This window comes from Prionailurus viverrinus, chromosome A1 (assembly GCF_022837055.1).
Source record: "Prionailurus viverrinus isolate Anna chromosome A1, UM_Priviv_1.0, whole genome shotgun sequence".
NCBI classification, from domain to species: domain Eukaryota; kingdom Metazoa; phylum Chordata; class Mammalia; order Carnivora; family Felidae; genus Prionailurus; species Prionailurus viverrinus.
This window is the reverse complement of record NC_062561.1, coordinates 91,574,075-91,597,398: the sequence shown is the minus strand read 5'-3', so window position 1 is coordinate 91,597,398 and position 23,324 is coordinate 91,574,075. Positions and strand designations below refer to the sequence as shown.

The 23,324-nt window shown below is 47.6% G+C and overlaps 1 protein-coding gene across 1 annotated transcript in view; it reads right to left on the bottom strand.

Annotated features, from left to right (window-relative positions):
* Positions 1–23,324, bottom strand: part of ADAMTS2 (ADAM metallopeptidase with thrombospondin type 1 motif 2) — a 244,037-nt gene that overhangs the window by 37,936 nt on the left and 182,777 nt on the right. Inside the window, exons 6-10 of the mRNA XM_047863950.1 lie at positions 22,465–22,621; positions 11,914–12,019; positions 11,042–11,185; positions 10,450–10,582; positions 9,005–9,118 (exon numbers count right to left, since the gene is read on the bottom strand). Of these exons, the coding sequence (XP_047719906.1) occupies positions 9,005–9,118; positions 10,450–10,582; positions 11,042–11,185; positions 11,914–12,019; positions 22,465–22,621 (654 nt within the window). The remainder of the gene's footprint in view (positions 1–9,004; positions 9,119–10,449; positions 10,583–11,041; positions 11,186–11,913; positions 12,020–22,464; positions 22,622–23,324) is intronic.

The following is a 23,324-nucleotide window of genomic DNA, read 5'->3' as shown; positions in this document are numbered from 1 at the left end:
CCAAATCAGAAGTCTGTAATTTCTCCCTTATTTTTTTACCGAAGAGTTCCAAAACAACTTTCAAAGTTGCAGTTCAACTGGTGTATTGAAGCTTCATCAACGTTTTGAATAAACTTTCTGCATCCCATTTGCACTCAGCTTTCTCTCCTGGTCTCTGAAAATTTATTTTAGCACCTCTTATATTTTGAAATCCATATGCTGTGAGGCGTGGACAGCTTTTTAACAAGCAGACCATCTGGTTACACTTAGCCTTTTTAAAGAAACACCCAAGTTGGATCTGTGTTTAAAGGAGCCCGTCTGCAAGATAAACCTCAGAAGCAAACATAAACTATTGCCAATACGGAAGCCGCTGTGCCCTCAGGTATAGCTGAGCCACTTTTTCTGCAATGATCTGAGGGCCATGAGCTGCGTACCACGCAGATTCCACAGTGAATTGACGTGGTGGTAGCCGGAGTGTCTCTAGACGTTATTCCTGCCCCTGGACAGCTACAGTCAGTAACTTAACTGGACACAAAAGATACTGAGACCACAGACACAAGCCAGTAAACAGACTTCAAATGCAATTTCTCCTTAGTTGAAGCCACAGAGCACGCATTGCCACTCTACTGCTGGTGCAAGAAGTATATTGGAGGGGAAGGGGATGTGAAAAGAGAAGTGATCTTAATTGATTACAGTTAAATTACTTCTGCAAACTTTACGAAAACACATGACCATGTGAACACATGACATCGTAAGGGGCCCAATGGAAGTATTAGGTGCTGGAGCACACGCATCCTAAGATTCATGGTGGATTCACCTCTGCTCTTCTCTCAAAACCTTCCGCAGGCTCCTGCTGCTGCAGGATTCAGACTAGCTCTTTAGCCTAGCCTGGCTCTGCCTGACCGGCTCCTACTCGCCCCTCCTGCCTCATTGCCCACCACCATGCCAGGCACCCAGACACTGGTCTCTGGACAGACCACACTTGCTTCCCTCCCAGCCTTTGCAAATGCTGCTGCTCAGGAAGCCTAACACTCCACTTCCTTCCCCCACACCCAGGGCAGCAGATGCCAAAAAGACATCCCCCTTCAGGACTGAGGCTCTCGCTCCCCCAGCCATGAAGTGTGTTGGTTGTCCATGCTCACAGTTGAGTCCTTCTCCAGGAAATGCCCTCAGCCAAAGAGCGCTGCCTAGCCCAGAGTCATGCCTCTTTCCTGGGAATAGCCACAACCAACCACTGGTCAAAGTTGGGCACAGGTCTGAAAGTTCAGCCCAGAGCTTTGGATGGGGTCTGCTGAGACCCATAACGTGGCCATATTGCTATTTGATGCCTCACTCTTCCCACAGATGTGATCCTGCAGGCGTTCCCCAGGAAGATGCCCACAATTGGATCTCTGTCTCAGAGTCCATTCCTAGGGAGCCATGCTGCCAACTCTGTACCCACGTCACTGCCACGCTTCCCTCCTGGTTCTCCTCTCTCAGACAAACCCATGCCTGCCTCCCCTACCCCTGTGCACATCTCTGCTTGGGAGCCTGCCTCAGCTCTTCCTTCCTTCCTTCCTTCCTTCCTTCCTTCCTTCCTCCCTTCTCTCCCTTCCTTCCTCCCTTCCTTCCTTCCTCCCTCCCTACCTTCCTCCCTACCTTCTTCTCTCCCTTCCTTCCTCTCTCCCTTCCCTCCTTCCTTTTTCCCTTCCTTCCTTCCTCCCTCCCTTCCTTCCTCTTTCCCTTCCTTCCTTTCTTCCTCCCTCCTTCCCTCCCTCCCTTCCTTCCTTCTCTCCCTTCCTTCCTTCATTTTTCCCTTCCTTCCTTCCTCCCTCCCTTCCTTCCTCTTTCCCTTGCTTTCTTCCTCCCTCCCTCCCTCCCTCCCTCCCTTCTCTCCCTTCCTTCCTTCCTTCCCTTCCTTCCTTCCTTCCTTCCTTCCTTCCTTCCTTCCATAGGCTTCTCACCCTTCCTAACCTACCAAGGGACTCCCAGACCTGCCTTCATACCAGTGTGAGCCCTTGTGAGGTGAGACAGAGTCTTCCACTCTCCAGATTCTCCTTCCCAGGGTCTGGGCAAGCAGTCAAAGGCTCCACCATCATAAGGCTGGTGCACAGCTGGCAAGCCTGGGGTCAGGCAGATGTGTCTGAAGGCCACCAATGATGCTGGTCATGACCTTCCAGACCACAGTTACCTCATATCTTACCCCAAAGTGCCCCTCACTCAATCATTGAAGAGAAGGAAAGAACCCACAGAAACACTGGCTGGTGGCCCCCCAGCTGGTGGTGCAAGGTGGGGCTGGCAGGCAGGGAAGAGGGCCGAGGTAAGAAGATGCTGTGGAATGAATGTTTGCATCCTCTCCAAATTCTTATGTTCAAGCCTAAGCACCAATGTGATGGTATTAGACCCATCACATGACCCGGTGGTCATGAGGGTGAAGCCCCTTATGAGATTGGCACCTTTATAAAAAGACACTAGAAAGACTATTTCTGTCTCTGAAACGTGAGGACACAGCAAGGGCAGATGGCATTCTGCAGCTGTCGCCAGAACCTGACCAGTCTGGCATCCTGATCTCAGACTTCCAGCCTCCAGAACTGGGAGAGACAAATGTTGGCTGTTGAATCCCCCCAGTCTATGGTATTTTTGTTACAGGACCCTGAGCTGACTCAGACACAGAGGGAGTGAGGGCTCCTGGCATCTCTGAAGGCTGTGACTGGGGTGCAACTTCCAAGTCACTGCTGGTCGAGGGCACCAAGGACCAGGAGGATGGAGGAGGCTAGACAGTGGTCCCCTTGTCCCTATGGGACAAATTGGTGCCAAGTCTGGAAATAGGAAGCTGGGTGGGACAAATCGGTGCCAAGTCTGGAAATAGGAAGCTGGGCTCAGGACAACTCAGAACATTCCACATTGTGATGGGCCACCTCTCCCACAAACTTGGGTCCAAATGCACAGAGGCAATACACATGCATTGTAAAGAACACGAAGCAAGGCAGAAAGAAAGGAAAACTACCCTTAATTCCACCACTCAGAAGACATCCTTCCGATATTTTGTTTTATTTCCTCCTAAATGACTACGAGCATTCGACATCACCTCACGTGAACAATTTCATACTCTGATGCCTCAGTGCTATTATTTTAAAAAACATGTTTAAGGTTATTAAAATGCTTTATAAACATATGTTTAAATGCCTACAAATATTTCATACAATAGAGAGGCTGAAACATTTAAAAGCACAAAGCCACCTGTCCTGAGTGAATCCTGGGCCTGTGACAAATCCAAGGGAGCTGTTTCACAGAATAATACCGTGGAGAACACTGATGCATCCAGGCAGGGGCCAGGAATTCTGCTGGGTTGCTCTGAAAGCCTGAAAGGTAGACTGCCTGTTTCAGGGAAGTGCACGGTTAGCATTTCTGAACCACTGCGGTCCTCAGCCTTCCTCTACCTGCCAGCATGTGCCAGGTGGGTACCACATGCCAGGAGCCTGTGAGGATAAGTGAGCTGGACACTTAGGTGACTTGCCCGAGAAGAGAAAGGATGCCCAAGGTCACATGGTGAGGAAGGAGACCCAGGGCTTGAACTTTTGGGTCCAGATCCTGGGCTGCCCCTGTCACTATGCCTGCCTGCCCCTTCTCAGCTGTGCAAGGGAAACATGAAGCATGACACAGGGGCATCATGGGGCCCTTACACCAGGCCCGTGTCTCTGAAACTAAATTCATGAAAACGGAGAGTGGATGTTGCTTCCCCAAGATGCTGTGTGTCAATGTGAGAGCACTTGGAGGACTCTTTCCTGCCAACATGCTGAGGTGGGAGCCATCTTTGACCCCCCTCTGCTCCAACCCTGGCTCAATCAGGGAGGGCAAGGTGAGCCCACCAGCCTGGTCTGTGGGGCAGAGGGCACCTGAAAGGACCCTCTGTGCTTGGCCTGTCTCTGCTCCAGGGTGTGCCTGTCTGGCAGCAGATTTGAGCAACGTTGCCAGCACCCTGAACAGGGCACGACAGGGACAGGCTGTCACCTGTAGCCTCCTGGGGAGCCATGGGTAATCACCAAGTTTTTTGTTTCCTGGATTCTGATGCTTTGACATCTGGACCCCTGCTGACCCTAAAGGGACTGCGCCTTCCAGGATTAGCCAGTTTCTAAGGATAGTAAACAACTCACCCAGTAGCGGGATTTTTAAATGCAAACCAACCAATAATCCAGAGCTGATGAACCAAACACTTCCTCTATCAGACTCTCACATTCAAGGTCACCTTCTGTTCGAATCACCCCCGGGGAAAGGTACTGGATGATACCAGAGGTATCAGTCCCTCCTGCCCACTGAAATTATTCACATTGACCAATCCCAAGCCTGCTTACCCTGCCTCACCTGTTCCTTTCTACAGAAACCACAGCTGCTCCCATGCTTTGCCTCCTAACCTGACCCACCCTGGTACTTCGGAGCATGGCCCCCTGGAACCCTTCCTTCGGGATCCATGACAAACAAACTGTTTCTCTGATCTCTTGGACTTCCTCCATGTCAAATTTTATGTAAATACACTGTACTATGAAACACAAGTCCTCCCTGTTTCATCTGCCCTCCCTGGCCTTCCTCACCAGGCTCCCGCCCTGCACCGTCTCCCACCTGGACTGCTCCTCTCACTTTTCGGACGTCAGTGGGGGTCATTGACTGGGAAGCCTCTCTGGGTTCCCCAACTGGCCACTCCCCAGCCCCATCCTCACTGCCTCTTCATGTTCATGGCTGACCGCCACAGACAGTAAGGTCTGAAGGAGGTGGAGGGGCAAGACACATGCAGTGAATGTGAAGGAACGAATGAATGAATGAATCTGACCAAGCAGACTGATGCTCAGGCCCACTGCCCACTTCTGTCAGAGGGCAACACGCTCCCCTCTCCCCTCTCAGCCAAACCCACCTTTTGACTCCATGGGAGAGCCATACACCACTGGCCCTTGCTCCTCCCCACCTTGATCCTCTCTGCTTCATCTCTCTGAGGCACGGGGCCCCGAACCCCAAGGGTGCTGTTGACATCCCCTGCCTACCCGGCCCTCACAGATTCTGACCCAGGGCAGGCTCGCTGTGAAACTAGAGGGTGGAGGGCGGGTGGTTCGTTTGTTTGCTCTCTCTAGGTCATCCCTGTGTGTGGAATGTAGGTACAGATTGTTCTGTCTCTGGGAAATGGTGGATACACAACACTGAGTAAGCAGGGGCATAATCTGGCTGTGGAGGCCAAGAGGGGACAATGTGCTTGGGATGAGCTGCTGGAGAATGTGGACAATGAGGATCCTAGGAGGCCACACTGTGTCCTGAGCCTAAGCTCTGTCACTCCCTGCAGGAGGGGGGGGGGGGGGTGGTGGTGGTGCTGGGGCCAGAGGGAAAGGGACAGCTGAACACTTCACAGCCATGCCTCCCCATCCCTGAGATGTCCTGTTATTTCTCCAATGAGGCCAGACTTCTGCCTGCACCCTCCTCACTCCCCTGTTTTGCAGGAAAGGGGAAGGTAAGGGAGGGCTGCCTCCCAAATAAAAAATTACATGCAATAACGAGTAAGACTGCAACATAAAAACACACACAGGCAGAGGAGTGTGATAGGTCCCAGGAGGTGCGCCTGCCTCTTCCTGTGTCCCTGCACCCACCCTCTCCACACACACCAAGAATCCCTGATGTGGGTCAGTTTTCCCTGTGCTCTCGTGAACCAGGGTGGGCTGACCCCAGCCCCAGCTCTGCCCCGGATGCCTTCAGCATTGCTCTGTTATTTAACAAACAGAATGTAATATTATTTACTGGGCTAAATGAACCAGGACCAGGGTCCCACCACCTAAAATGAAGGAAGGGCAGTGGCCAGGTTAGTGGTTTCTGTGAGGAGGAGCGCTTTGGCCACATCTGGGCACCTTCCTTACCAGACACCACCTCCCCTCACCCTCCTCACAAGAAGAGGGGGGCCGACTGGCTGGAAGTGCAGGCATTCTCTGGCCCATGTTCCTCCCAGCGGCTGGGGTCCTGTGGGGTAAAAGCCTGTGCAGGGCTGCCTCCCACCGCATCCACCTTCTCTCTGTGCAGCGTGGACGGGTCGAAAGTAAGGACACGGATGGGGCAGGAAGCCATGCTAGCTAGTCTCAGCCCCCACCTCAGCGTTTACAAAGCTGGTCATAAGGGATGTGGCAAATGCTCCCGGGCCCGTGTTCCCTCCACTGAGCTCCTGTGCGGGAGGGGGGCTATGTGGTCAGTTCTGGCTTTACGAGATCCCTGGCGTATTACTAACAACAACCCACCTCGAACTTCTAACAGCTCGTGAAGTCTGGGGGCATTGCCAAATCACCTGGGCGCACTCTTACAAATCACCAGTTCCCACCCTAACATAACACCAGCATTCTTCACAGAGCTAGAACAAACAATTCTAAAATTTGTATGGCACCAGAAAAGACCCCGAATAGCCAAAGCAATCCTGAAAAAGAACATCAAAGTTGGAGTATCACAATTCCAGACTTCAAGTTGTATTACAAAGCTGTAATCATTAAGGCAGTATGGTACTGGCACAAAAACACTTAGCTCAATGGAACAGAATAGAGAACCCAGAAATGGACCCACAAACGTATGGCCAACTAACCTTTGACAAAGCAGGAAAGAATATCCAATGGGAAAAAGAGAGTCTTTTGAGCAAATGGGGTTGGGAAAACAGTGTGGACGTTCCTCAAAAAATTAAAACTAGACCTACCCTACAACCCAGTAATTGCACTACTAGGTATTTATCCAAAGGATAGAAAAATGCTGATTCAAAGGGGCACATGCACCCCAATGTTTATAGCAGCACTATCAACAATAGCCAAAGTATGGAAAGAGCCCAAATGCCCAATGATTGATGAATGGATAAAGAAGATGTGGTATATATATTTAATGGAATATTCCTCGGTAATGAAAAAGAATGAAGTCTTGCCATTTGCAACAACATGGATGGAACTGGAGTGTATTAGCTAAGCAGAATAAGTCAGTTAGAGAAAGACAAATATCATATGATTTTACTCATCTGTGGAATTTAAGATACAAAACAGATGAACATAAGGGAAAGAAAGCAAAAATAAGATAAAAACAGAGAGGGTGACAAATCATAAGAGACTTCTAAATAGAGAAAACAAATTGAGGGTTGCTGGCGGGGTGTTGGGTGGGGGGAAGGGCTAAAAGGGTAATGGCCTCTAAGGAAGATACTGGTTGGGATGAGCACTAGGTGTTATATGTAAGTGATGAATCACTAAATTCTCTTCCTGAAAATAAATAAATAAATTTTGATTAAACAAAACAAAACACAAAAAACAAAAAACCACAACAATTCCCAGAGCTTCAAGCAAAAATTTGTACACAGGTGTTTATAGCAATAGCAGCGCTATTCACAAATACCAAAAGGTGGGAACAATCAAAATGTCCATCAATGTATGAACAGATAAACGAATTGTGGTCTAAGCATGAGGTAGAATATTATTCAGTCATAAAAAGGAATAAAACACTGACACATGCTACAATACAAATGAACCTTAATAACATTCAACAAGAGAAGCCAGACACAAAAGGCCACATATTGTGTGATTCTATTCATGTGGAATTTGAGAATGGGAAAATCCTTAGAGACAGAGGCAGATTAGTGGTTGCCAGGGGCTGGAGACAGCTTAATAGGGGAGTCACTGCTTAATGGGGTCTCCCTTTGGGGTGATGAAGTTCTAGAACTACATAATGGTGACAGGTGCACAACACTGTGAATGTACTAAAAGGCCATGGGATTGTAGAAGATGGTTAAAAGGGCAAATATTAAAAAATTAAATTACTGGGGCGCCTGGGTGGCGCAGTCGGTTAAGCGCCCGACTTCAGCCAGGTCACGATCTCCCGGTCCGTGAGTTCGAGCCCCGCGTCAGGCTCTGGGCTGATGGCTCAGAGCCTGGAGCCTGTTTCCGATTCTGTGTCTCCCTCTCTCTCTGTCCCTCCCCCATTCATGCTCTGTCTCTCTCTGTCCCAAAAATAAATAAAAAACGTTGAAAAAAAAATTAAAAAAAAAATTAAATTACTAAATTTGTTACAATTAAAAATTGAAAAATAATTTAAAAATAAGACAAAACAAAACAAAACAAAAACAAAAGTAATTCCTGATCCTTACCCTAAACCAAAATCTTTAAGAGTGGGCTTAGAAATCTGTGTCTTGAAGAAGTTCTACCAGGAACTAAAAGTAGCCAGAATTTAAGGCCTGCATGGAGGGACCTCAGACCTGGACGATTTGGGGGCCTTTTTAGGCCTGATGTTGGGGCACAGGTGCTGTGGGCACTCCCCACTCCCCATCCCCAACCACCAGGTCTGCAGGGCTTCTGTGGGCTGAGCTCACATGGTCTGTCATCAGTAGTCTGTCACCCACGCTTTGGCTCCCCTGCATGAGCCAGCCCTCAGCAAGTGATTTGCTGAAGAGTAAGCATGTGATTTCATCTGAGCCTGTGAGAACCAAGCCCAGAGTTTCGGCAGAAAGGACAAGGTAAGAAAAGCCCATCTTTTGTCAAGTTGCTGGAGGGTGGGAAGTGGGTCTGAGGCTGCTGGCAGGTGCCGGGGCAGCCAGCCATGGAGCCTGGAGCCGCCTCAAGGGAACAAGTGTGCCCACCAGGGGGCAAACACAGAGGCCCCAGGGAAGGAGAGGCTAAGCTAAGCCTGATGATGCTGGGGCTAGGGACCCAGGTGTCACCAACCCCCAATTTTGGCCTTAAAGTGAAGTGACCCAGTCACCCACAGTGTCCACGGGGGGACAGAAGACTGCCAGAACCCTGAAACTGCTCCTCAGAGTAGGGATTCCTGAGTTGGGGGGTGCTTGGAGCACAGTGAGAAACTCTGAGACACCAGGTTTGCTCCGACAGAAGAAATAGTGGGTTCGAAGTGGAGGGGACAGAAACTCTGGTGTCACATGTGAGGATTTATTAGGAAGGAGGCAGGGGTGCCTGGAGAAGACCCCTCACCCAGCTCCACCTGTGGTGCAGGGCCTGTTCCTGGAGATCTGGGCATGTCACACTGCCTGCCCTCTGCTCCCACTCACCTTGCCAGGTGCACACATGGTCCCGTCCAGGGGGGGGCCCTTCTTGGTCTTGCAAAAGTAGGGATTGTCAGGGTGGCTGCACCACAGCTGTTTGCAGGGGTCGAAGGTCCGGAACTAGAAGAGAGAGCAGGGGCAGCTCACCAGGCTGCCTCCCACTGCAGGTCCCTTAGGGTCCCCCAGGGTCCTCTTGGACAGGGTGGAGTCAGGCATGATTTGGTGGCCCATGGTGGCCCACGTGTGGTGCCCTGAGCTCTGTATGATTCTGAGGTTGTGACAACCTCCAGCATGCAGTAGCTGCTTCCTGTCCCTATGGTGGCTGAGGGGCCTCCCCAGCCTCCAGTCCTTGGCCCCTGCACCTGCCATGGAGTCTGGACAGACAGCTGGGAGTCAGTATACCTGGCAGGAAGGCTGGTGGGCATCCCAGGTACGAGTGGCTGGTGGCTAGGAGGGGCTGTCACTGCAGGGCTCTAGGGGCACCTACTATCCCCCTGCTGAGGACTCCACCCCCTAAAGCCCTCCTGGAGCTCTCCCCTCTGCCCTTCTCTTGCTTCAGCCCTTGGTATTTGTTCCGTGGACCTCATAGTTGCCTCTTCTCTGGCCTTTCTGTTTGGCTATCCCCATACTTCTTCCTCCAGGATGTCCCTGAGGGATCCAGCTGACACTCAGATATGGCCATGCTATCCCCCTCTTTAAACATTTCTAGAGCTTCCTGTTGTCATGAGAATCAATCCCCCCAAGTTCTTTAGGCAGTCATGCAAGAGCTTAGACCACCTGCATCAGTACCCAAGTTCACCACTTGCTTGCTCTGTGGCCTTAGGCATGTTATCTAAGTCCTCAGTTTCCTCAAATGTAAAGTGGGAATACTTTGCATACTTCCTTCATGCAGTTGAGAGGAGCATTAGGTCAGATGCTAACAGACACTAATGCTCTCGCCATACTGCTTGCGACAGGGTGGGCCCTGATCAGCAGGTACAGTCAATCCTGATGGCTGGGGTTCCTACTGCTGGCTCTGTCCTGGCACTAGATCCTAGTAACATCTGGTGGGTTCTCTGTACGCTATGTTCCCTCACCTCTAGGCCTTTGCACATGTGATTCCTGCCTTCCAGAATGTTCTCTCCTCCCATTTAGCCTTTATACCTCACTTCTTCCTCGGGGAAGCCCTCCTGAACTCTGAAGGCAATGCAGAGGACTCACCAGTACTTCCCCGCCATCCCTTCTGATGCCCTGGTCACAGCCCTGGTCACCAGGACCCTGTCCGGACTTGCCAGGTGGGCACTGGGTGCCAAGTGGGTGAGGGGCAGTGGATGCAGAGGGAGAGGCTGCTGTCCTGGAGGCCTGCTCCGGCCTGCCCTCTGGAGCCACCCCAACACCAGCTGCCTCCTAAGAAGCTAGCCAGGCAGGGCGAGGTGCCCCCTCCCCAGCCCCCAGGGTGCCCTGACACTCACTGCCGTGCACATCATGTAGCCCAGGCCGAAGTCGAAGCGGCACTGCTCGTTCATGGAGTAATGCAGCCCTGGGAGCTGGGGCAGCGCCGGCCAGTCGTGGGCAAAGGGGTCATCCCGCAGGCAGTCATAGGAGCTGTGAGGAGACACAGAGGTGCCACAAGCGGCCTTCGGTGCCGTGGGGGGAGGGGGCGTCCAGCCTAGGAGGCAGCCGCAGCCCCTCCTGGAGCCATGGTGGTGGGCCTATCTGCACACTCCAGCTCTCAGTTGTGCTGCCTCCGCATCTCAGTAGCTGTAAGCTACCCAGGCATCCCATTAAAGGTGCAGCTGCTGCGCCCACTTTTCAGGCCAGGCGGGGCACACTGACAACGGGATCTCTCCCTACCATACACACACACACACACACACACACACACACACACACCTGCACTGCTCTCCCTCTCCCTCCCCTGTGCCCCAGGCTGGAGGGCTGAGGCCTGGGGCTGTGCCCAGGCACACTGGGTTGGGGGGGGGGGGAGGTGCTGTGCATGCGCCTTCCTAGAGCTGAACCCAGGGCTGCGGGGTCACCACGGGACACGCACGGGGAGGTACTCACTGCAGATAGCGGCTCAGCTCCTGCTGGCTGCAGCGGGACCAGTGGAAGCGGTGGAAGGCTGCCTGCACCAGCGGCGCCATGATGCTGCCCAGCCGCACCTCGTCACCACAGCGGTTGCCCTGCCCATCGTGCTCCATGCCCAGCCTGTGCGGGGGACAAAGGCAGCCTCACTGGACCTTCACCTTGGCCACACTGACCTGGCAGCTGGGGGGCCGCCCCAACCTACCCCAGCGGCTCCCCGCCCCCCGCCCCCCGCCCCCCGCCCGTGGTTTTCTCTGGTCTGCCCCGAGCTGGGTTTTTTGCCAGCTCGGTTCTTAAAACCAAGGACACGTGGGGGCCAGTGTGCAGAGGCCTGCCCCTCAGGATCCTGCCCTCCAGGGGGCGCTGTTTCTTGAGAACGCAGTGGAGGCGGAGGCGTCTGCAGCCCGGAGTCTCCACCCACTCAACCAATGGGGTGCACATCCCTGCACAGACCCAGAGGCCCTGCGAGGTTTTCAATCAAGCTTGCCCGGCCCCCAACTTCAGGGGACGCCTGGGGCTTGCACACCTGGTTGGGTTGTGGCTTCCCTGCCTCCAAGCTCTCTAATTCTGGGCGAGGCTTCCTCAGAGCCCCTGTTATTCGTGTGTAAAATGGGGTAAGGAGTCCCTGCCCAGGGGCTTGAACGGCATAATGCCTTGAAGGCCCCCAGCAAGGTGGCGCTGGATTTGTTCATTCTACTGAGGGAACTGCCCTGTGCACTGCTGGGGTCAGGATATTACATCCCAAGTGCTTTTCATACAGAGGAGACATTACATCTCAAGTGCTCAGGGCACAGAGGAGAACAGGGGAGCCCCAATCTTCCCCACGCAGCTAGGACAGCGAAGCCACTTACACATGGCCGGTCTCGTGGGCCACCACGAATGCCGAGGAGAAGCCATCCTCGTGGTTCAGAGTGCAGCTACGGACGGGGTGGCACATCCCGGTGACAGGAGCATAGCCTGGGAGGAGACAAAGGGTGGCTCTAGATCCCAGGCCCACAGCCCTGCCTGAATCAGGGGGCCCTGGCCCCAGTGCCCCCACCCCCCACTGTCCCCAGAGCAAACAAGCCAAACCAATTTCCCAAGAGACAGGTGGCCCCAGGCAGCAGCCCTGTCCGTCAGTGTCCACACTGCAGCCGGGGTGAGTGTCCCAGGTCTCAACTGCTAGGACTCCCGGTCCCCTCTGCAGCTTCCTGCCTGCTGTTCTCCTGCACCCCACTTCCCACCTTCCCACTTTGCGGAGTGACCTTCTGGCCCCTGGGCAATACATGGCCTCCACCCCACCTCCCGAAGCTGCAGGAACCCTGGCCCTCTGAACCCACTCCCTCAGGAAGGTCTTCCCTGGGTCCTGTGAGACCCCAGCTCCACCCATTTCCATAGCACATGCAGGGAGTGGTGAGGGTAGGCCCTGAAGCTGCTCAGGCAGAGCTGGACGCCACACTGCCCTGCTGTCACACAGCCAGGACTGGCGGAGAGGGCTGAGGGAGTAGTTCAGCTGCAGACAAGGCCCTCAGAGCTCTCAGCTGGTGAACCTGCACTCTGGCCGAGGAGATTCTGAGCCACATTCCTGTCAAAGGCCTCCTCTCTTCCAGGGATCTGTGGGGAAGGGGCCAGAACCAGACCAGGTGCCCCCAAGGGGAGGGTGGGGAGCAGGAGCAAGGAGGGGGGGGAGCTGCAGCAGGCCACATCCCTCTGACATAAGATGCCCAAGGACCCCACCCCCATCCCCACCCCCCTCAGCCAGCCCAACCCCATCCCCACTCAAGGGGCTTTGAAAGAACCACTGAATTCACAGGTAACAGTGAAAAGACACAGTGTGTTTTGCCAACCCAGTGACATTGTGTGGCCCAAAGAAGCAGTCGGGGGAAAGGGAGACACACAGGGAGCAACGGGAGAATTAAGGAATGAGCTAGAACATCCCAAGCAGGGAGGGAGGCGAGAAGGACTGTGGGTGGCCAGCCTGTTGAACAGCTGATTCCCCCTGGGTGAGCAGAGTCTGATCACAGGGTGAAGTTGTTCTTCAGATGTCTCCAGGGAAGGCTGGAGGACAGCATTCCCATGGAAGAGGAGTTGGGGGGGGGGGGTCATGATGCTGAGATGTACCTACAACTGAGAAAAACCAGAGAATGGGGCCAGCCACTTGCCCCTCCCTGGACAAGATAAAGAAGTGCGTACAGAGCTGTGTGTGCCAAAGGGGGCCTCTGCTAAGACACCACCTGGAGGCCCACCAAGCAAGGAGCTCTGGCCCTCAGAACCCTGACCCAGCCTCATTCCTTGCAGACCCCACAGGGAGATCCCAAAGCAACTGTTCAAAGGGAAGAGTAGAAGAGAAGGGAAGGAGGCATGGTGGCCCAGGGCTTGCTGGCATTAGACTTGTCTGGAAAAGCATCAGAATCGAACCACTGTCTTTTTTTCCCTTGTAATAAACAAGAAAGTTTGTATCTTAAAGTATTTTTTTGCTCTGCAGGTTTTGAGTTGATTGTTCTGGCATCAGTGTCCCAGAGCCAAACTTTGAGATCCTCTCTTTGTTGTATGCAAAGCTTGCATGTGCATATATATGTACCTCCATGCAAGTATTTCACATTCACACTATCTGGCATGTTACATGGCTCTTTACGATCCGAAGATTTGCAAACGTGACTTTTATGTTTTTCTTTATGCCCTTCCCTCTTATTTTATTTTGCTGTTGTTCTTTCTTTCTGAAAATCTTATTAGATAGATATTTTACCTCCTGGATTGAGCCTGTCTTTACTCTCCTATTTTAATCTTTCTGGATGCCTTTGACTTCTTGTTTCAGCTTCTGACTTGTCTCGTTCACCCATCATATCTTTTGTTTCATAAAAACTCTTTGTTGTTCTCTATTCTTCCTAGTAACCTGCGCTTGGTTTACGGATATATTCTCTCAAACATTCTGCGAGCAACCTCTTTTTTAACGTTCTTCTCTAGTCTCTAAATGATATCTGTTTCCTCTAGAGTCAGTTCTCCAATTTTGTTTTGCAACTTGGTGCAAATTTTTCATGGTGTAAGTTAAAAAAAAAAAAAAAAGAGAGAGAGGGACCAGTGTGGCTCGTTTGATACAGTATTTGACTCTTGATTTTGTCTCAGGTCATCGTCTCGTGGTTTTTGAGTTCAAGCCCTTCATTGGGCTCTGTGCTGACAGCTCAGAGGCTGGAGCCTGCTTCGGATTCTCTGTCTCCCTCTCTCTCTCTGCCCGTCCTCTGCTCATCTCTCTTGCTCTCAAAACATAAATAAACATGAAAAAAAAAAGAGAAAAAAAGAAAGTCTGGCCATCTTTAGCTATGCTTTCACATTTTGAAACAAAGGATGAGGTCACTTACTATAGAAGTTGTGTTGGTTTCTCTCCCTGTGGAACAATTCCATTCCCCATTAGAGCTCTCCCCTGGACAAAAGGGCTGGCAGACCTCTCCATTTGTCATCTGGCTTAGCTTGCAGGGTGCTAGCAGCCCCTCAAAATGAAGAGGCACCAACACCAAGTAGGAGACTTACTCTGTGCTCAGTAGGATCTGAAGACACATTCTGTGTTCCCACCTGAGTCCCACTGTGGTGCCCATCTGTGTGGCAAAGGGGGCAAGGGTGGTGCCACGGAGATGTTTTGTTGACAGACACTGATTTGGGCTCTGATCAGGGTTACTCAGGAAGTCTCCCTAGTTGTGCAATATGGGCAAGTGGTCAGAGAGAGAAGCTAAAGGTTATAAGAGTGGAGGAAGATGCAGGGAAGTTCAGCATAATAATTCATGGAAGGGAGTGGTGGACATAATGAGCATGTATATTATAGAAATAAACTAGATAACTAGAATGATCAACCAGAAACCAATGGAAAATGACTATCTGTAGAAAATGGGGATGGGGTAAACCAGGCCCACTCCTCTGAATATGTATTTTATGCAGTTTTTTTTAAAGCTTTTTCTTTTGAAATGTGATATGCATCCATAAAAATGCACAAGTCATAGGATACAACAAGTGAACCATCACAAAGGGATCTCACCCATGTAGCCACCTCCCCAGTTCAGAAATACAACTGTATCAGCACAGCAGAAACCCCTTCTTTTTGCCTCCAACCATGACACCCTCTCTCCTCCTCCCTCTTCTGACTTTTAATGCCACAGATTAGCTTTGCCCGCTTCCAAACTTGAAATAAGCAGGAAACATCAGTATATACTCTTCTCTGCCTGGCATCTTTCACTGTTCAATGCGTGAGATTCATCCACGGTGTGTAGAAATAGCTGCAGTTCTTTTCCCGGCTGTATGAATAGATCACATTTCCTTTAGCCACTCTCCAGCTTATGGACTTAAGTTTCTCCCTGTTTAGGAGTTACTAGAAGTAAGGCTGTTAGGAACACTCCTGCACAATCTTGCACATGTGTCTGCATGTGGTGGAGGCGTGTCTAAGAGACTAGCGATCCTGTAGGCACATGTCTGGCTTTCACAGACACTGCCAGACAGTTTCCCAAAGTACTGGTATGAATTTTATATTACTATCAGTAGAGAGTGAGAATGACATCCCCATTGTCACCGAGATTTGGCATTTTCAGTATTTTTAAAATTTTAACCACTCGATTAGGTGTGTCCTGATATCTCACTGTGGCTTTAACTCATTTCCCTAATGTCAATTAAATTGAGCACCTTTTTCTATATTTACTGATCAATTTAGGTTTTTTACAAGCCTGATAAAATCTCTTGCACATTGTTCTATTGGGCTGTTTAATTATTATTTTTTATTTTTTTAATGTTTATTTATTTTTGAGACAGAGTGTGAGTTGGGGAAGGGCAGAGAGAGAGGGAGACACAGAATCCAAAGCAGGCTCCAGGCTCTGAGCTGTCAGCACAGAGCCTGATGCGGGGCTCGAACTCATGGACCACAAGATCATGACCTGAGCCAAAGTCAGACGCTTAACTGACTGAGCCATCCAGGCACCCCGGGCTGTTTAATTATTACTATCAATTTGTCAGAGCTCATATATTTCAGTTATAAGTTCTTTGTTAGATATATGTATTATGAATATTTTCCCCAATGGATTGACAGGGCCTTTAATGAACCAAAGTTTTTAACGGTAATGTTTAATGTTATTTATCTTTTCCATTGCAGTTAGTGCTTTTCATCTTTTTTAAAGAAATCTTCTCTTACTCTGAGAAATATGGAGATAGTTTCCTCTATTATCTTCTACAGGTTTTATTATTTCACCTTTCATATCTAGATCTAAAACCTACTTAAGATTTAAGACATCCACAAATATGATATTTGTCCATAAAGTAGACGAACTTCAGTAGATGCATAAAAAGCATTTGACAGAATTCCACTGATCCACTTGTGATAAAAACTCTCAATACAGAGGTCATAGAAGGAACATACCTCAAAATCAATAAAACACATACATGACAAGCCCACAGCTAACATCATCCTCACCAGTGAAAAACTGAGATCTTTTCCTCTAAGATCAGGAACAAGACAAGGATGGCCACTCTCACCACTTTTAGTGAACACAGAATTACAAGTACTAGCAGAGAAGTTAGGCGAGAAAAATAAACAAAAGGCATCCAGATAGGAAGAAAGAAGTGAAATTGTCTCTATTTGCAGATGGTGTGATATTATACACAGAAAACTCTTAAGACTCCACCAAAAAATATGTTAAAGCTAATGAACAAATTGAGTAGAGTTGCAGGACACAAAATCAATATCCCAAAATCGGTTGCATTTCTATACACTAGTGACGAACTATCAGAAAGAGAAATTAAGAAAACTATCCCATTCACAATTAAATTAAAAAGAATGAAATACTTAGAGATAAATTTAACCAAGGAAGTAAAATACCTGTACACTGAAAACTGTAAGACATAGATGAAAGAAACTGAAGATGATATAAATAAATGGAAAGATATTCTGTGTTCATGGATCAGAAGGGTTAATATTGTTAAAATGTCCATGCTCCCAAAAGCTATCTACAGTTTCAAAACAATCCCTACCAAAATTCAAATGGCATTTTTCACAGAAATAGAAAAAAACAATTCTACTTTTTAAAGACTTGTTTTAGAAGGAGAGAAAGCATGAGTAGGGGAGAGGGGCAGAGGGAGAAAGAGAGAGAGAATCCCAAGCAGGCTCCACACTGAGTGTGGAGCCCAACATGGAGCTTGATCCCACAAGTCTGGGATCATGACCTGAGCCAAAATCAAGAGTTGGATGCTTAACTGACTAAGCTACCCAGGGGCCCCTACAAAAAAGCAATTCTAAAATTCGTATGGGAACCACAAAAGACCCCAAAGAGCCAAAGCAATCTTGGGAAAGAACAAAGCTAGAGGTATCACGTTCCCTGATTCCAAACTATATTACAAATTATAGTAATAAAAACAGTATGGTATTGGCATAAAAACAAACATATAGATGAATGGAATAGAATAAAAGCCCAGAAATAAACACACAAATATATGGTCATTTAATTTACAGCAGAAAGGCCAAGACTATGCAGTAAGGAAAGACAGTCTCTTCAATAAATGGTGTTGGGAAAACTGGACAACCACATGAAAAGGGATGAAACTAGGCTACTATCTTATAGCATATATAAAATCAACTGAAAGTGTGACAGATTTGAACATAAGGCCTGAAACCATAAAACTCCTAGAAGAAAACATAGGCAGTAAGCTTCCTGACACCTGTCTTGGTGATCATTTCTTCCTGGATTTGATGCCGAAAGCAAAAATAAACATGTGAGACTATATCAAGGTAAAAAAGCTTCTGCACAGCAAAGGAAGCCATCAACAAAATGAAAAAGGCAACCTACAAAATAGGAGAAAATATTTGCAAATCATCTGTCTGATAAGGGGTTAATATTCAAAATATATAAGGAAAACAAACAACTCAATAGCAAAAACAAACAAACAATCCAATTAAAAAATGGGCAGAGGACCTGAATAAACATGTTTCCCAAGAAGACATCCAGATGGCCAACAGGTACATGAAAAGATGCTCAACATCACTCATCATTAGGGAAATGCAAGTCAAAAACACAATAAGGTATCACTCCACACCTGTTCATCTGTTAGAATGGCTCGAATCAAAAAGACTAAGAGATAACAAGGTTGGTGAAGATGTGGAGAAAAGGGAGCTTTTACACATTGTTGGTGGGAATGTAAATTGGTGCAGCCATTATGTAAAACACTTTGTAAATTCCTCAAAGAATTTAAACATAAAACTACCTTATGTTCCAGCAATTCTACTTCTGGGTATGTATCTGAAGGAAATACAAACACTAACTCAAGAAGATATCTACACCCCCATGTTCACTGCCCCATTAACAGTCCATCAATGGATGAATGGATAAAGAAGATGTGGTATTTACATACAATGGAATATTATTCAGCCATAAAAAGGGAAATTCTGCCATTCACAACATGGATGGACCTGGAGGGCACTGAGATAGGTTAGTCAGAGAAACACAAATTCGCTGTTCTTTCACTTTTATGTGGAATCTTAAGGAAAAAAAAAAAGCAAAACCTCATAGATACAGAGAACAGATTGGTAGTGGCCAGAGGCAGGGGCGGGGGGGTGGGGTGGTTAAAATGAGTGAAGGAGGGCACCTGGGTGGCTCAGTTGGTTAAGCATCCAACTCGTGATCTCGGCTCAGGTCATGATCTCACGGTTGTGGGATTAAGCCCTACATTGGGCTTTGCTCTGACAGCATGGAGGTTTCTTGGGATTCTCTCCCTTTCTCTCTCTCCCTCTGCCCCTCACTCCTGCTCACATGCACACGCTCTCTCTCAAAAATAAATAAACTTTAAAAAATACCGATGCAAATTTTTTGCTAGAATGTTATCTGGTGTCATTTCCCCGTCCCCACCACAGTATACTTAAGAGCTCATTTTTTAAAAAAATGAGTAAAGGGGGTCAAAAGGTACAAACCTCTGGTTAGAAGATAAATAAGTTCTGGGGATCTAATGTGAAGCATGAACTATAGTTCATAATACTGTATTGTATATTTGAAAGTTGCTAGAAGAACACATCTTAAAATCTCTTATCACAAGAAAAAATATTGTAACAATGTGTGATGATGATGTTAACTAGACTATGGTGGTGATCATTTCACAATTTATACATGTATCCCATCATTATGTTGTATACTGGAAACTAATATAATGATATATGTCAATTATATCTCAATGAAACAAATTACATTTAAAAAGGAGGGTATTGGGGTGCCTGGGTGGCTCAGTCGGTTAAGCATCCAACTTCGGCTCAGGTCATGAACCCACAGTTCGTGAGTTTGAGCCCTGCGTCAGACTCTGTGCTGACAGCTCAGAGCCTGGAGCCTGCTTTGGATTCTCTCTCTCTCTCTCTCTCTCTCTGCCCCTCCCCTGCTCATGCTCTGTCTCTCTCTCTCAAAAATTAATAAACTTTAAAAAAATTTTTAAAGGAAGGTATTAAGCTGTATCCCCCGCCCCCAATTTGGATATTTGACTGACCTGACACCATTTGTTAAAAATATCATCTTTCCCCTCCGCTTCATGGGACCACCTTCACAATGAATCCAGCATCCATCCATCTGTAAATTCAATCCTGGACTCTGTTCTGACACAGATACATTTGTCAACCCTCACATCAAAATACTCTTTAACGACTATACTTTTGTGAGCACTGAATACTTTGCCCATCTTCTTCAGTTGTTCTTGACCGCTCCTGGCCCATTGCATTTCTATGTGAACATTAGAATCAACCTGTCAATATCCTCAAAATATTTGGGTCTAAACTTGCTCTGGAGGGCACTTATGTTCTCTTGCAGGTCAGTATGGAGAAAACTGATCTCTTTACGATAGAGAGTCTGCCTATCTATTAGCATGGCACATCCCTTCATTGATTTAGTCTTTATAGCTTCTGTGCATGTGTTTTACAGTGTTCTGGTCCAGATCTTGGATGTATTTTGTTAAACTTATTCCCAGGTGTTTGCTGTTTTTTATTTGTTATTTATTTTAAAAGTGGTACCAGTTTTCGAATTTTCATTTTTTGCTGTTATATCAATTCAGTTGATTTATATATATATTGATATTATATCCAGAAAATTACTTAATAATGCTAATTATTTATTCACAGATTCTTTTGGGTTTTCTATGTACACTAGCATATCATCTTTAAATGAGAGTTTGATTTCTTCCTTTCTGACCTTATATTTTTATTTTTCTCTTGCCTTACTTCACTGGCTGGGACTTCTACTACAATGTTGAATAGGAGTGGTGATAGCAAGTATTCTGGACCGATTCTCAGGTCTAGAGGAAATCTTTTCAACATTTCACCACTTTATATGATGTTTGTTATAGCTTTTTTTCTGCTAAGTATCCTTTATCACATTAAGAACATCTTCTTCCATTCCTATTTCAGTAAGACAATTGATCACAAATGGATATTGATTTTTGTCAAATACTTTTTCTGGACCAGTTGAGATGATTCTGTAAGTTTTTCTCCTTTATTCTATTAATGGGGCAAATTACCATGATTGATTTTCATACGTTAAACCATGCATTCCCAGAAGCAGCCCAAATTCATTGTCATATAGTGCTCTTTTTAAGCAGTACTGGATTTGGTTTGCTAATATTTCGTTTGGGATTTTGTATCTATATTCATGGGAGAAACTGGCCTATAATTTTGACGTCCATCTCAGATTTTGGTACTAATATTAGCAGGTCTCATAAAATTAGATGACAAGACTCTTTTCATTCTGTGAGGGTCTGTGTAGGATTGACATTATTCTTCCTTAACAATTAGGAAGAATTCTCTGGTGAAGCTATTGAGTCCTGGAGTTTACTTTGAGGGAAGGCTTTTAATCATAAATTCAGATATCTTTAGATGATATGAGACTATTCAAATTTTCCTTTTTTCCCTCAGATTTTGTTTTGTCAAAGAATTTGTAAGTTTCATCTAAATTAACCAATTTATCAACACAATGATGTTCAAAATACCTCCTCATTATCTCATTATCTTTTTAAAGTAAGATTTGTAATGATGTCCCCTTTACATTCCTGATCTTAGTAAATGTGTATTTTCTTCTTTTCTTTTTTAAACTAGCATTGCCAGGGGCATCCCAATTCTAATCCATGTTTTCCAAACAACCAAATTTTGGTTTTGTTGATTTTTCTCTACTAGTGTTTTCCATTTCAACAATCCTGCTCTTACATTTATAATTTCCTTCCTTTCTATTTTTGTTGAGTTTGATTAGCTGTTCTTTTTCCAAATTTCTTGAGATAGATATTTCCATGATTGGATCCTTCATCCCTTTTTTCTAATGAATGTGTAAATAAGGTTATAAATATCAACTTAGTCATGTTAGCTACATCCACAACTTTTCATACACTGTATTATCAATATCATTTTGTTAAAAAATATAGTCTAATTTCTGCTGTTGCTTCTTTTTTGAACCACAGATTATTGATGAGCATATACTGTTTAGTTTTAAAACGCTCATAATTTTTCGAGCTCTCTTTTCCAGTGTGGTCAGGGGACGTATTCTGTATGATTTTGATCTTCTGTATTTTGTTGAGATTTCCCTATGGCCCTGCATAGTCTGCTTTGGTATGTTTTTTTTTTAAATGGTTATTTATTTTTGAGAGAGAGAGAGAGAGAGAGAGAGAGAGAGAGTGGGAGCAGGAGAGGGGCAGAGAGAGAGGGAGACACAGAATCTGAAGCAAGCTCTAGGCTCTGAACTGTCAACACAGAGCCTGACGCGGGGCTGGAACTCACGAACCATGAGATCATGACCTGAGCTGAAGTTGGACACTTAACCAAGTGAGCCACCCATGTGTCCCTGTTTTGGTATGGTTTTATGTTGCACTCATCAAGAGTGTGTATTCCTGTTGTTTGGTGTAGTATTCTAGAAATTACTCAGGTCAAGTTTCTTCATTCAAGTCTTCTGTATCCTTATCCCTGTTCTTACCTATTGTTCTATCATTTACTGAGAAGATGTTAAAATCTTCAACTATAATTGTAGGCCTTGTCAATTTCTCCTTTTAGATCTGTCACTTTTATATAGTTTGAGTTTTTAAGTAAAATCTCTTAACTTCTAAAGGCGGAAAACTTATTCAAAATTGTTTTGTTTTAAAGGGGGGAAGCAAACAATTCTGGAACCCCACCTTGGATCCTGTCTGGTCTTTGGACTGCCACCCCAGGCTCTGCCCATTTCACCACCTCTGACTTTTGCTGTCCCATTGGGGGGATGCAGTTTCCTGGGGGGAAATGGCAGAGGCCAGGATGGTTTTCGATGAGCCTGAAGGTCACTAGCACTTATGCAGCCTCTCATTGGTTAAGGTGGTCTTGGCCTCTCCCCATCCTGACACACTTCCCAGCCTGGACCACGGCTGGCCCATGCCCAGCCTCCCTCCTTTCTGTGCCTTACACAGGTGAGGCTCACCTTGCATGCCCGAAGGCCCGAAGTCCTGCCTTGTGAGGAAGATGGCGTGATCGTGGTATTCATCGTGACCTGTGTCCGGCTTCTGCTGGAGGTAAGCCCAGCGGCAGACGTTCTCCAGGCTCTGAGAGGGGTTCCCAATCTCAATGAGGCTCATGGACTGCAGGGGGCGGGAGAGATGGAAATGAGGGCTTAACGTCTGGTGGACCAGGTGGGAGCTGAGAAGGCTGTAGTGCTCACAGAAGCCCTCTGTTGGGGACCTGGTCCAGGTGGCACCGAGCCCAGCTCCCCTGGGGGCCCACCTCCCACTTGGCTCCATTCTTCTGAGTGGAGGGAAGGTTCCCCGGTCACACACACCTGCAAGAGTTTTCACACAAAACCACTGCCTGGTTTTTAGGTGAGTTGTGGAGGCAAAGCTCTGAGGCCATCTGAGGCTTCACACATTCCATTCCGTCTATGCCATTTCTAGAGGTCCCTGTGGGCCTCTCAGGCACTTATTCTGTGGCAGCCCTGGGCAGGAGGCAAAGGCAATGTGGACCTCATGCTGAAGAGCTCACAGTGCTGGCAGGGCCCAGGGCAGGGGAGACAGAACTCCCGATATGGTGTGTAAGCCCAGAGCAGGGGAAGGGAACCCTATGCTTTCCCCGTTTGAAGGTATTACAGAAAACAACACAAATACAGTGGAGGAGAAAAACTGCAGCAGATCTAGCAAAGGAGCCACACAAAGAGCAGGGGCATAGCAACCATTCCGTCAGGAACCACAGACAGGAAGCCACCGGGAGAACCATGCCCCATTTGGTATCATGGCGCACACCAGAGAGCCAAGTCTGGCTGAGGGACTGGCAACCTCGCAGCTCTCTCTG